The 15,163-nt window shown below is 45.1% G+C and overlaps 1 protein-coding gene across 10 annotated transcripts in view; it reads right to left on the bottom strand.

Annotated features, from left to right (window-relative positions):
• KIF21A (kinesin family member 21A) overlaps positions 1-14,157 on the bottom strand; it is a 151,797-nt gene extending 137,640 nt beyond the window's left edge. For 6 of the 10 annotated variants that reach the window (XM_050936020.1, XM_050936024.1, XM_050936027.1 and 3 more), the window contains exon 1: positions 13,898-14,157. Coding sequence is in view for 1 of the 10 variants with exons in the window: in XM_050936022.1 (XP_050791979.1) it covers positions 13,898-13,941 (44 nt within the window). In the remaining 9 variants the exon portion in view is untranslated. The remainder of the gene's footprint in view (positions 1-13,897) is intronic. The other 4 variants (XM_050936023.1, XM_050936031.1, XM_050936025.1 and 1 more) reach the window with 1 other exon arrangement.
• Positions 14,158-15,163: the final 1,006 nt, after the last annotated feature.

The raw sequence follows: 15,163 nt of genomic DNA, 5'->3' as shown, positions 1-15,163 counted from the left end.
TTTTCCTAGACGAAACATCACTTTATTGGAGGGTGTTTACATCCACATGGAGCAGCAACCACAGGCTGTATCCTTGCACTGCTCTCCGAGGGCTTATCTACACTTATCGGAGGATCAGCACTGCGGCAATCAATGCATCAGCCATTAATTGCTCTCCCATCGACTCCTGTACTCCACCTAATCGAGAAGAGTAAAGGGAGTTGACGGGAGGACATCTCCTGTTGATGTTGCATAGTGTGGACCCCGCGGTAAGTAGATCTAAGCTACCTCGACTTGAGTTACACTATTCACGTAACTCAAATTGCGCAGCTTAGATTGACTTTTCCCTTTAGTGTAGACATGGCCTGAATCTTTACTACCAGCCCTAATCATGCTTCAGCAGAGGCATCACAGAGCAAGCTCTGCAGTACAGAGGGATTTGCATAGCACAGTGGCCTTTCCATGGACTACACCTGTTCCCATCACCCCCATAGCAGAACTGAAGCAGCTTGGCAGCATTTATGGCCTCAGACTGCATGCATGGGCAGCCTTTGACCTTCAGTAGGGAAACATTTTAGATGCAAAATTTTAAATAGCATTAATAATTACACAACTTTTTAAAAAACAAAATTCTGGAAAATATTGTATGCCCTTTAAAAAATCCCCAGGCTAACACACAAGCCTCCTTTAGGAAACTGTTCAAAAAGTTCTTCCCTGCTCATTACCAAATTACTTCATATGTGAAATACCCCTCAAGGGTCCTCCATTTACAGTGTTCTCTTGTTTAATGCCATCACCATAACAACACGCTTGAAAGCTCAGGCCCCACTTCTGCCTTCAGTCATGCTGGGGCAAGTGCAGTGATTTCAGTAGGATTTCATTGGTGCAACGAGAAGTAGATTGGGCCCTATGAATCCCTGACAGCTTTTATCAAAAAACACCACATTTAGAAAAGTTTTAGTCAGCCAAGAATAAAAACAGAACTTTGGATGAATGGCAAAGGAGAAGGGCACAAAAGAAGAATGGTAGAAGTCATACTGTTGTTACTGCTGTTCTGGGTTTATTGCTTTAAGTATTATTTGCATTTGTTTTTTAGCCAAACTTATTTGTTGTCCCATTCAGAGAAAGTCTCTTATTTTGCTTAGTCAGTTATACACTGGTGTTGCCAACTATTTTAGAAAGGTGCTGTACTACCGAAGAAAGAATTCATTGCTGTAAGAGCCCTGCCAGCACAGATAGACTAAACCTTTTCAGCAGTTGATGAAAGTGCACCCACAGGAGCTCACCTTTCCCTGACATGTCTATTTACTACTGGGGCAGCCTGACATAAAAGCTAGAACACCAGTGAACATCTCTGAATGTACAGCAACTGCTACACTTAAATGTGGTGGGGTGTCCACCCCACACAAAGCCTGAAGGGGAAATTAGGTCATTTAACCTTAGGCTGCCACTGGAGGAAACCAAGGGAGTGCTAGGTCCTAATTGCAAATGAAGTCGAGCTGGGGGGAGGAGGAGCAGGATCTATAAAGACAGGAAAAGCAGCAAAGAATCCTGTGGCACCTTATAGACTAACAGACGTTTTGGAGCATGAGCTTTCGTGGGTGAAGACAGGAAGCTGTCAAGCTGGGAGAGGAAACCTGCACTCCCTAATACATGGAAGAAGGTGTAAGGGGAGCATAGGAAACAATCCAGAGGAGGGGCAGTGAGGACTGGAAGAGTAAAGCCCAGAACTGTTGGGTTGAGGTTCCCTGGACTGGATACAGATCTGTCGCATCTTAGGCGTATTTAACATGCACGATTTCAGCTTTACGTGGTTGGCAAAAACAAAACAAAACAAAGAGAAAAATAACAATTTAAATACTGTTTCTGTAGTGCGGGCAATTCCGCCCGTCATTACACTCAATGTAATTTTGACTATACGCGATTTTCGCTTTCCGTGCTGACTGAAGAACTTAACCCCAGTGTAAGATAAGACAGACCTGTACTGGTGTAGCAAGCGGGCTGGGGTTCCCCTACCAGCCACTAGGGGACAGACCAGGCAACAGGGAATGGATTAGCTGGGATAGTTTGCCTCAAAGTCCTTCCAATATCCCAGAAGGGGAGAGAACTTCAATGTGACTTAGACTATGTCTATACTACGGGATTATTCCGATTTTACATAAACTGGTTTTATAAAACAGATTGTATAAAGTCGAGTGCACGCGGACACACTAAGCACATTAATTCAGCAGTGTGCGTCCATGGTCCGAGGCTAGGGTCGATTTCCGGAGCGTTGCACTGTGGGTAGCTATTCCATAGCTATCCCATAGTTTCCGCAGTCTCCCCCACCCCTTAGAATTCTGGGTTGAGAGTCCAGCAGCTGATGGGGCAAAAATCATTGTCGCGGGTGGTTCTGGGTAAATGTCGTCAGTCGTTGCTTCCTCCGGGAAAGCAACAGCAGACAATCATTTCGCGCCCTTTTTCCCTGGCAGACTCCAAAGCACGGCAACCATGGAGCCCGTTCAGCTTTTTTTTTTTTTTTTTTTTTTAAATACAGTCACCGTATGCATACTGGATGCCGCGGACAGAGGCGATACTCCAGTGCTACACAGCAGCACTCATTTGCTTTTGCATGATAGCAGAGACGGTTACCAGTCGTTCTGTACCGTCTGCTGCCACTGTAATTTGGCAATGAGATGACATTTATCTGTCCTTCTGTACTGTCTGCTGCTATCATGGGTGCCCCTGGCTGAGATCGGCCGGGGGCGCAAAGGCAAAACTGGGAATGACTCCCCGAGTCTATCCTTCCTTTATGGTTTCTAAAAATAGAGTCAGTCCTGACTAGAATATGGGGCAAGTGTACTAGAGAACCAGTGTATCAGGGAGCACAGCTGCTCCGTGTCAGATCCCACAGAAATGATGAGCTACATGCCATTCACGGGGGGGTGTCCCTGCAACAACCCCACCCGTTGCTTCCCTCCTCCCCCAACCTTCCTGGGCTACCGTGGCAGTATCCCCCCCATTTGTGTCATGAAGTTATAAAGAATGCAGGAATAAGACACAGTGACTTGTTAGTGAGATAAAATGAGGGGGAGGCAGCCTCCCGGTGCTATGACAGTCCAGGCAGGACATTATGCAGTGCGGGGAAGAGGAGCCCAGCATGCCGCTGCTGTGATAGTCCAGGCAGTACAGAATCTTTTCTTTACACAGGAAAGGGAGGGGGCCGATGGAGCTCAGCCCCCAGTTGCTATGATGAGGACGGTTACCAGCCGTTCTGTACCATCTACTGGGAATGACCGAGAATCATTCCTTTTTCACCCAGGCGCCCACGGCCAGCCTCACCTGAAGCCAGCCAGGAGCACTCACGGGTTGATAACAAGGACGGCTACCAGTCCTACTGCACCGTCTGCCACAGGGCAGGGGAGAGGAGTGGATACTGCTCTTCACTGCTGCAGCATCGCGTCTACCAGCAGCATTCAGTAGACATAGGGTGACATTGAAAGAAGTCAAGAAACGATTTCTTTCCCTTTTCTTTCACGTGGGGGGGGGAGTAAATTGACGAGCTATTCCCTGAACCACGCAGGACAATGTGTTTGAACCTACAGGCACTGGGAGCTCAGCCAAAAATGCAAATACTTTTCGGAGACTGCTGGGGACTGTGGGATAGCTGGTGTCCTCAGTACCCTCTCCCTCTCTCCATGAGCGGCCATTTGAGCCTCTGGCTTCCCGTTACGCTTGTCACGCAGCACTGTGTAGCCTGTAGGTTTTTTTTTTCAAATGCTTTGGCATTTCGTCTTCTGTAACAGAGCTTTGATAGAACAGATTTGTCTCCCCATACAGCAATCAGATCCAGTATCTCCTGTACGGTCCATGCTGGAGCTCTTTTTGGATTTGGGACTGCATTGCCACCCGTGCTGATCAGAGCTCCACGCTGGGCAAACAGGAAATGAAGAATCAAAATTTCGAGGGCTTTTCCTGTTTACTTGGCCACTGCATCCGAGTTCAGATTGCTGTCCAGAGCAGTCACAATGGTGCACTGTAGGATACCGCCCAGAGGCCAATACCGTCGATTTGCGGCCACACTAAGCCTAATCCGATATGGTAATACTGATTTCAGCGCTACTCCTCTTGTCGGGAAGGAGTACAGAAACCAATTTAAAGAGCCCTTTATATCGATATAAAGGGCCTCGTTGTGTGAACAGGTACAGCGTTAAGTCGGTTTAACGCTGCTAAAAATCGGTTTAAACGCATAGTGTAGACAAAGCATTAGCTGGAGGGCTAAGATATGAAGAGGACAGTGCTGCTGCTTCTAGTGCATGAGAAGCAACCAAGTACTGAGGGACAAAGGAACTGCAGGAAGGGGTATCAGACTAGGTGGTAGAGCTAATTCCACAGATGAGCCACAAGGAAGCACTGCTGACCGGTGAATAGCACCATTCTAGTCACAATAAAATATCCTAAAAGCAACGGAGGTGAGGCTATGGGGGAAAGGAATGCAGATACACTTGCTTCACAAATTCTTAACAGAAGTTACTGTTTAGCTATTCAACAATGTATAGGTGGTGAGCAAAAATTCAGAAACAAAGTCTGAAGTGGACAGTATTCTAGTAAGGCAGTATTTGGAGTAATAAATAAAAATGTGAATATTCCTCAGAAAATAAAAATAAAGAGTATTAAGGAAGGATGAGATATTCAAAGGCACTAAGGTTACACAACTCCCCTAACTTCCTTAGGAACTATAAAATCTCACCCTAAAAATACACTTCAAGAGAAATGAAGGAACTGACACTGCTGAGCATATGCTGAGCATGCAGATAAAAAAATATGATCCAACTTTAGCTGCGGAAGTCATAAAAGGAGAAAAGTCAAACTATTGTTTCCTGTCCTTCAGTCATAGAGTGAGTTCACGTTCATTTCACAGCAAAGCACAACCATCGACTTCCGCGTGCCCCAAGCAATGTAAGTAATGGATGATCAACTCTCATGGGGTAAAACATGACTGTTAAATTTGGTGCAGATGGCGGTGTGCATTTTTTCTGCTAAAATGCAAATATGTTGGTGAGTCTATTATAATGTTTTGGGAGGTTTTTTATGCTTAAATATTTTCATGATAGCAGAAGCTCTTGGATGCAAAAATTCAATATTAAATACGGCCCCTTGAAAGCGAGGAGACACAGCAGAGCTTACAGGAAAGAAAAAATGAAAAATATTATGCGTTAATATTTTCTTCTTGTACGGTGGTTCTTTTTTTTTTAAACACATACACTCCCCTCCCCCAAGTAGTACTTGGTGATACTTGACATTGGTGTTTAATATTGGTGGATATATTTCTGTCTTTAGAAGTACGTACATACTGTGGGCATATTTACTGAGACTACCGAATTTCATTGCTGGCAACCAGTGTGCAATTTTTGCTAAGAAATTATGGGCTGTTGCCACATATGAATGTCACTGCTTAATAAAGATTATCAGATAAAGAGAAAGTCACACATCCTTCCTGGTTGAAGACAGTCAGTACCATTCATTTCTATTGTTTATCTCCTTGCAGGACAGTTTTACACAGTACACGTATGCTTGGCGCTTGTTGGGAGCTGGTGTGGTCTCCCTCCAGACCAGAGGGTGAGGAGCCACTTTCTCAGCCTGAGTGGGCAGAGTCAGGCCAAGATTATTCCATCCCCCAGAAGGGGAGGGGTGGAACAGGAAGTACAAAAGGCAGGGCCCTTAGCCCAGTGAGGGGAGCATCAGGGAGGGAGACAGACACAGGCTGCTCCCTGTGGACTGTGTTCCTGAATAAGAAGATGCCCTGGACCAGGGAAAACCTGACCCAGAGGAGGGACTCAGGTTACCAGAACTGCCGGCTGCAGAGAACCCTGAGGAATTGGAAGAGCCGGGCAGCAACCTGAGCCCAAGTGAGCCTGATACCGAGGGTTAGCTGGAGCTACTGGCAGCTGAATACCCCAACAAGTTGGAGGAACCAGAGGGACCCACTGGAGAGGCTGGGTACGAAGTAGCCCAGGGGTAGAACTGGACAGTGCGGTGAGTTAGTGTTTGGTCAGCGTGTTGTGGACAGATCCCCACTGACTCAGTGGCAGGATGCCCTACCACTGTCAGGGTCCTGGGCTGGAGCGCAGTGGAGTCGGGTAGGCCTTCATTCCCCTACCCCTGCCACCCTGCCTTGGGGTAGCAGAAGCCTGATAAAGTGCTAAGGACTCTAGCTGGTGCACTGCTGCCTGAGGGGGTGCGTCACAGACTCTGGCCAGCAATCTGCAGCCTGAGGGGGTGCGTCACAGACTCTGGCCAGCAATCTGCTGCCTGAGAGGCACGCCATAGGCTTTGCCCAGTGCTCCCGTGTCATGCAACTGTGATGTCCCACCTCCCTCTATTTCCCGTCCACAGACAGGTGTGACCAGGGCCTTTCAGTGAGGCAGCAACTCCCCACCGCCCCCAGCGGCTCAGCAGATCAACTGAGACCATGCTACAGCACTGTACAGACAAAGAATGAAGTCAAGGTCATTGCCCTGAAGAGATTATGTAAATTTACAATGTACAGCTGAAAGGCTACCATCTTGCAACCCTTTGTATACATGCTTCTCTTTACTACCATGAATGGGCTCACTGATTTTAAGCATAGGGCAAGACAGGAGTAGAACAGCAACAAGCAAGAGTGCTTCAAACACATCGTGCCACAAATATGACTTGAGTGTCTTCTGTTGTCTTTCTCCTCTTCAGCCAATGTATTTGACATTTGTTCGGGAGGGGCAAGAACTAGGGCTTACAGGTCTTTTGAAAGAAGTTTATTTTAAGGAGGGACCCAAAGGATGAAAGGTGGAGGGCATGGCAGTGCCTGGCACAGGATTCTGCACAGAAAAAAGGCTTGGGAGCAAGTATGAGGAAAGACACAATGGAACCAGTTAGTCATGTTAGCAGTGGGGCCATGAGAGGAGTAGTCCCAATAATGAGGTTTGTGATATTAATCAGTTCCACTGTATAAACAATAACTGCATTCTAACTGGCTCCTAAAATTAAATAATGTACTCTGAACTCATGCTGCAGCCAACTGAATGATCTATGCAAGTCTCTGCTCCTGGACTGACTTAAAGATCAGCATGCTCTTTCTACAAGTCTAACCTTGTCTCCCCTTTCGAACATCAGAATGAGGGCAGGGGGCCATAATATGTTTTTACTAAACTGCTATACTTTAGATATTCCTTCCTGTATTATGAGGAGAAATTTCCAGATATAAATCTATTTTAAGTTCAATGTTTCAGTGAACATTAAGTTTTCCTGACAGATAACATACACTAGAGTCCCCTTGAACTCCCTGTAAGGCACTTTTCGAACTGAATCATGAGAAGGCAGGAAGCAGTGATCACTTGCTGGAGTCTGAACAGCTGGGACAAAGGGAGGGCACTTCTTAAGGAGAAAAAAAGAGATGAAGGCATGAATGATTATCTCCACAGCTGATGTAGTAGCAATCATGTGCACTGTTGCAGTGGTGTGACAGAAGGCATATTTGCAGGCACAGGCGATAAAAGTACAAATCAAAGACAACACAAAGGATACACATTCTCCTCTTCTCTCCTCTCTTCCCTTTGATCTCTGTCACTTATCCCTCTAGCTCCTCACTGTCCTTGGACTGCAAAGCCTGGCTCTTAACATTCTTCCCATGCCTACCACATTTATTCTGCATGACTGCAACTTCCACAATGACATGACAAAGACATGTGACTTCAGGACCTCATTTCCTCTCCTTAACTTCATTGTTTGGTTGCTACTTCCAGACCAGTACTCGTACTTACTAACTTGATCTTTGCCAAACAATGCTCTTTAATATTATTCACCACCATCCACTGATCACTCACCCTTATCATTCAACTCTCCCTTTAGTTACCTCTGATCCATCTCTCTATTTGCTGTCCGCCAATGAATGCACTATACAGCTTCTGGTCACTCACCTCCTACTCTATTGAATGCCAAAGAAAAACCCAGCAGCCAAAGAAACTTCCTCTTCCATCCGCTCTGCAGTCTCCATTCTCTACACTTGATTCCAGCAGCTTCAGTGCCACTTCTCAACTTCAGTGCTCTCTCTCACCTACTTCTCCAATGACCAAGGCCCTATTGATATCGTCAAAGACCAAAAATGATGATACTCACCAAGAATTCCCATCTCTCACTCTTGTTTCAAGTCACAAGAGTTACTAATCACCATCCCCTGGGCAAGTTCAAGGACCTTTTGCCTCTGCAAATCTTCCTCAATTTATATGCCAGCTTCAAAGTAGTACACTCTTCTGCTCAAGCTTGTTCAATTCTTTCTTGCTTCTCTTCAAACCTTTCCAACTGCTTATTCCACATTTCCTTGGGAGGGTCTTCATCCTTCCCCATAGCTGTTCCCAGCACTCTCTTCTTCATGTTTACATTCTCCCTCCCAAGAGGCTTCATCGTATTCATAGTTTCAACTATCATCTCTACAATAGCTCCCAAACCTATTCAATTCCCAACCTCCTATTTCTGCCAAGTACCCCTTTGATGCCTCCTCTTAGAAATTCAATATGACATACAAATCCCTCCTTTTCCCCATCACTGTTTTCACCTCCTCTGTCCTCTCTGCAACCTCATCTCTTTCCTGTTCTCCCTACCCCATCTCTAAACTCTCACCAAATCCTGTCCTCTCTTTTCATTCCTACCACAAAAGTTCTTGTCCGTGACTTAGTAATCTCTCGCCGGACATATTGCAGCTTCCCCTTCTTTGACCCCCCAAACCCTCAATCTAACTAGGTCACTCCCCTCTATTAGTTTCTTCTTACCTTCCATGTCAAGGATGATTGCAGGCAGACAACGTGCTGCTTGCTACTCTTTGTGGAAGTGACTTGCTTTCCCCCTTGCTGATAGCGATGGAAATATGCTCCTGGGCCACAAAGGGTATATCTACACAGCAAAGAGAAACCCGCAGCTGACCTGTGCCAGCCAACTTGGGTGTGGGCTGTGGGGTTGTTTCCTTGTTATGCAGACTTCCAGCTCGGGCTGGAACCTGAGCTCTAGGACCCTCTCGCCATGCAAGGTCATAGAGTCCCGGATTATATTTTGCTGTCTAGACATATCCAAAGGGAATTAACTCCCTCTTCTCCTGCTCTGAGCACAGTTGCCAGAAGAGAGGCTGAGAGCAGCTCCACAGGGAATCGGGGAGGTGGGGGGGAAATTACTCCCAGTAAACCCCACAGATACTAGGACACAGTTAGATGGGGCAGGTGGAAGAGGGAAAAAAGAGGGAGGGGGAGTTGAGGTGATGAGATCTAGTGGGGAGAAAAGAATTTGGATGTGAACTGAAGGGAAAAGACAATGGCAGGAGGAAAAGAAAATGGTAGGGAGTAGCATTAGAAGTGTTTCCCCTGCACAGAAATATTGGGATGAAATGCTTCCCTCCAAAAGAAAAGAAAAGCCCTGTAGAAAAGCTCTTTGTTGTAAAACGAAAGTTGGAGATATATTTTTAAGAAGTTAATAACCAATATTTTTATAAAAGATGTTAGAGACACATGACTAACTTGGTAACAGTATTAATCAACAGTACACCAATGAACCAGTTCAAAATATGCAGATTAATTATTTAGATAATCTATTTGCTCACTCTTATCAAGCTAGGCTTGAGCAGCATTCCTGAAACTGAATGAAACTAGGTACCCAGTTTAGTAATTGACATACAATATTTAGTTATGTCACTTTGATTAGATAACAATGGCACTCCGGGCCAAACAGAAAAATTAAGTAAAATTTTGTCTTCAATGCTTGTTTTCGGTAATTTGGAATATATATTTTAGTGCCTCTCTTTCTTTGAGAAATCCATATTGGGCAAATCTTTCTTCCACCATGAAAAATTTTTATGAATTTCATAGCTTACTCCACATAGAAGATAGAGCAGATTAATTTTCATATGTGAGAAAGGCATTCAAAAATGCACTTCAGCAGTTCCACAGTCACAAAAAGGTAATTTTTACACTAAAAAATAGTCACAATTAGATTATTAAGGGGACTTTATCATTTTTAACTGAAAACAAGCATGCCTGACAACTGAGCACAGCCATGGTAACACAGACTAAAAGTAAAGCTCTTTGTGAAAGTTGCACATAATCATCAAAATTGTAAATCAGCCTCTTTCAGTGGAAGCTGACAATAGTGAAAGATTTTTTTCTGGATTGCAGAGTTTAACATTAGTTATAGGATTATCTGCCAAAATACTTGCAGCTCTCATGCTTCACTAAACTGGAATATCTGGTACATCATTCACTACCCAATAATTATGCAAAAAACTCTGAAGCAATTACTGTGCAAGAGGATAGTTTAAAGGTAGTGATAATTGGAAAGAAAAGATCATTTTCTGTCATACTACAGCATGTTATACTTCACTTTATTTCATTATTAGTTGTGGAAAAACAGTTTAGTAAACATTTTCTCTTATATTACATCCAAAAAGTTCTCAAACAGCGGGGTGTGAGGTTATTACAAGGGGAGGTCACAAGCTCTCAGCATCCACCTCAACCCCCACTTTTCCTCCAGTATTTATAATGGTATTAAATATACAAAAATGTTTTAATTTATTGGGGGGGGGGGGGGGAAATCACACTCAGAGCCTTGCTGTATGAAAGGGGTCACCAGTACAAAAGTTTGAGAACCATTGGTATAGCGTAAACATGGGCATGTTCTTTTCTGCACCAGCTTCTATGCAAATGTGCCTTTTAAAGACCTTACCTTTGCTATCTCATCCCATTTACAAATATATATGGTACTATGACACAGCAAGCAGTCACAGAAACATTCATAAAACTAATTAAGGCTCCAATTCTGCAATTTGCTGCACCAAGGCAGATCCTCAAAGTCAGCTGAAACTCACTGAAGTCACACTGCCCCTGCAAAATTGAGTAAGTACTGTCATTAGCTGAAATACTCTTCTTTCAAAATACTGAAAAGAGAACTTAAAATGAAGTTCTGTATGTAGTTACTGATATTGTGTCCATCTAAAAAACCTGGATCAGAATGGCTTCTCTTAGAAATCTTAAGAGCAGAGAGATAAATCTAGTGCATGAAGAATTAACCCTCCAAGGGACGTATGTAGAAAGGATGATGGGTGTAATCCCTCATTATCAAACTACACTGAGATTTGGAGGACTAAGATGTTTGCTGATTATAAGAATACTGTGTAGTATTTAAAATTTATCCCAGAGCCACAAAAGATGTCTTTAATTCAGCTGCCTTTTTTAATTCACTTTTACTAGCCTGCTCACCATATACACCTCTACCCCAATATAATGCAGTCCTCAGGAGCCAAAAAAATCTCACCACCTTATAGGTGAGACCGCGTTATATTGGTTTTGGTCCAGTACGCCAGAGCTCTGACGGTGAAGGGCCCGGTTATCCAGCTGCTGTGATGAGCCCTGGTCCCTTTAAATTACCACTGGGGCTCAGGCAGGGATTTAAAGGGCCCAGGGCTCCCCACAGCAACCAGAGCCCCGGGCCCTTTAAATCAGCGCCGGAGCTCTGGCAGCAGGGCTCAGGCGGTGATTTAAAAGGCCCAGGGCTCTCTGCTGCTTTACCGCATTGTATCTGAATTTGTGTTATATCGGGTCACGTTCTATCGGGGTAGAGGTTTATTTTTCTATCCTATTTATCAAATGTCTGCAAATACAAATCCTTTGGTACCAAAAGACTTTGTTTAGCTCCTAGCTACAATAATTATATACATAAAAAATGTGCTATCCTGCACCAGAAAAATACCTTCTCAAAATAACATATGAAATATTTTCATTTAAAGGTGAAGCAGTTGTTTCAACACACCCTATTTTTAAGATTACACCTCTGAATTACTTTTGTTTATAGAAACATCCTGATTACAGAATGGAATCTCTTTTTTTCAGGGTTTTCCAAGCAAAGCATTTCAATAAATGACAATTTGCTCAAGTTAACAGGAAGAATTTCTCCTAACAGAAAACACTACTGTAACTGAGAAACTGATTTTAAAACTGATGCAGCAGTTCTCCAACTGTGGGTCAAGACCCTAAAGTGGGTCACGACCCTAGTTTAACAGAGTTGCCAGGGCTGGTATTAGACTTCCTAGGGTCTGGGGCTGAAGCTGAAGCCTGAGTCCTACTACCAAGGGATGAAGGATGAAACCCAAGGGCTTCATCCCTGGGCAGTGGGGCTCAGGCTTCAGCTTCAGCCCTGGATAGCGGAGCTCAGGTTACAGCCACTCTTCTCCCCCCCACCTCACCCCCCACCCCCCACGGTTAAAGCCCTTGAGCCTCTACTTTGGACCCTCCCCCAAATCCCCCTTTCTGGGATCCAGTAGTAATTTAGGTTATCAGAAGGGGATCACAGTGCAATAAAGTCTGACAAACACTGTACAGCATCCATCACATTTCATTGTTAATGGGCTTGCCTCTGCATTTGTCATCCAATGGCCCTCAGAGATAGGTAGATAGATAGATGTAAAATCAGCACCCAGTAACAGTGCTGCTTCTACATCTCTTGGGATACTTCGGCTCCACCCTTTGCATCTTACGATTTGACCCTTGAACAAACGAACGAACATTTGGGTTCTGAATATCCAGTAAAGGAAATGGAGTTTTTAAAGTCCTGTACATTATGCTACAGCTCCAGCTTAATACACAATGAAGAATTCATTTCATCATTCAGTATAATTATTTCATGTAACTCAAACCCAACTGACAGCTTGCATAGTCCAAAACAACAAGAGCACTTGAACAAGGACTACATAAAGAGATCTTAAGACAATTTAAGAAAAATTTATTTAACTACTATGGAATCTTGTGAAGCAACAAAAACTCTTAAAATGGGAAAGCACTAAAATCCAGTTTTACGGACAAATTTTTATCTCTGATAAAAGATTTGAGTCATGTGAACCAGCTGACATTTTAAAATAATTTATGCTCCAGTCCTGTAAACACTTCTGTACATGCTTAACTTTATGCACTGAATAGTCTCATTAAAGTCAATGGGACTGTTCACAGTACATAAACTTCAAGACTTGCAGAGGTCTTTCCAGGATTGAGGCCTCTGCTATCCTAAAACATTAGAATGTTAGAGTCCAATCCTGCAATCGTTACTGATACAAATTGCATCATTGAAGCCAGAGGTTATGATGTTAGTAGAAACCACTCATGAGTAAGGATTTGCAGGATTAGATTCATGGTTTGTATGCAGATGTTTAAATCTTATTGAATTAGTAAATGGTCTCAAGTTTTGTGAGACAAACACTATTTTTTCTTTTATAATTTTCAACCATTCCTGGGAAACACTCAATTAGAGAGAGAACTAAGATTAAGTAAACTGATACACTTGTTCTATTGTAAATACGTCATTAATTTTTCATGCAGTACAGTGATGCTGCAATTTTCCATGAGTAGAAACTCTTGTCTTTTACTCCCAGATACTGTGACTGCAATTTATCCAGTCGAGAATATTCACAACAGTGCCTGCATGTGTCAAACAACGAATTCACTGGAACATAATTCAAGATACTGCACACATACAGAAAATACACACTTGGTCTTTTATTGTATAGAAACCCTGCTTACAATCAGGATGTTTGAAATCTAAGCTTAGCATGTATTCACTCCCTTCATAGATGTCTCTGGCCTGCCATGCATCTTAGGCAGGGGGGTTCAGCAAGACCTCCATTCACTCCAATGCAATAAGCCGGTTTCACACCTCGCTGCGGGGCCAGTGGCTGGGGTGGGGCGGGGCGGAGAGAAGAGGGACCCCGCTCCCCCCAGCTTTGACAGGCAGCGGCCTGCCCCCAGGCCTCGCGGGGCGGTGGGCTGACGCTGCCCCGGACACCAGCAGCCACCTGCTCGCACCGCTCCAGGCCGGAAGGTACCAGCCCACCTGTGCCCGCCCCCGAGCAGCGACCCCGGCGGCCCCTCGCCCGTACCTGACGGCGACCCGCACCGAGCTCTCGTCCTGCCCCGCCGACATGGTGTGGTGGGGGGGCGGGTAAACACAGGCTCGTTCCGCCGCCTCTCCGAGCCGGGGCGCGGGGCTGCCGCTCTCACCTCCGCGCTCCAGCCATTGCAGTGACTGGCTGACTAGGTAGCACCGCGGCCGCGCCGGGAGGGTCCCGCGCCCCCCGAGCGCTCCCTGGCTGGCGGAGAAGCGAGCGGTTCCCGCTCCCGCCCCCACCGCACTGACAGCAGCGGCGCCGCCAGCTCCGCTCCCCGCCGCCTCAGGTTCTCTCCAGCCGCAATGCGTAACCAGGCCACTCCTCCCTCCCCAGCCGAGCGGCTCCCCGCCGGGCTCTGGCTGGCGCTGCGGGGGGAGCACGCACTGCTCTCCCCCCTCACACGCACACGGGCTCGGCCCCAGGGCTGGAGAGCTTCAGTCCCCGCTGAGCCTTTTCCCGAGAATAGCCACCACCGTTTGTTTCTTCCTCAGCAGCAGAAGCCACCCCGTGGGGCGGAACGAGCTGGCTTTTTATTCCAGGGCCCTGCTTATTCTGCAGTGCCACTATGGCATTATCGTGAGCTGAGCTGGGGAGGGCCGGCTAGAGAGCCCTGCAGAACTCCCCGGGTTGGTTTTGTCTGGCAAATTGGTTCAGAAGGTCCCCACCTATGTGCCCCGTTGCTCGTCTCAGCGCTTTAATAAACTGTCTGGTTTTCACATTCGGAAATTTAGGGGAGGACACTAATTGTTGATGCAAACAGCAGCCCTGCTAGGAAACAGGCAGGTTTTTGCTCGAAACCTTTCATATTCCTGAGCAGTATTTTCCAGCAGAATAGGCCCATTTTTGAATTTGTAATGATATGCTAAAAACCTTGCATATCAAGTTATTGTGCTTTTCATTATGAAAGATGTGCACACCCAAGCCTTCATCTTGCAATCAGATCTCTGCTGGAAAACTCCTTTCCCACACAGATCTGATTGCAGGATTGGGGCTCTAGCAACGTCCATGACTCTTTACAGGAACAAATCCCCTGCCCTAAAGAAATTTCAGTTTACTAAAACAGTCCTGAATTATTTCCTTTGGGGCTTAAATCTCGTCACTTTTCCTTTGCTATTTTTTCTCCATTTAATTCAGAAACAGTGTTGACTTGGGAATATTGTTTTACTGCAAGTTGCTACACATAATATTGTATTATCTTTCCTTTAAAATTATAAAATGTTCTATACTGAGATCACCCAGCATTTTAAAAATATTAAT

The sequence above is a fragment of the Gopherus flavomarginatus genome, chromosome 1 (assembly GCF_025201925.1).
Source record: "Gopherus flavomarginatus isolate rGopFla2 chromosome 1, rGopFla2.mat.asm, whole genome shotgun sequence".
NCBI lineage: Eukaryota > Metazoa > Chordata > Testudines > Testudinidae > Gopherus > Gopherus flavomarginatus.
This window is presented reverse-complemented; position numbering and strand designations above follow the sequence as displayed.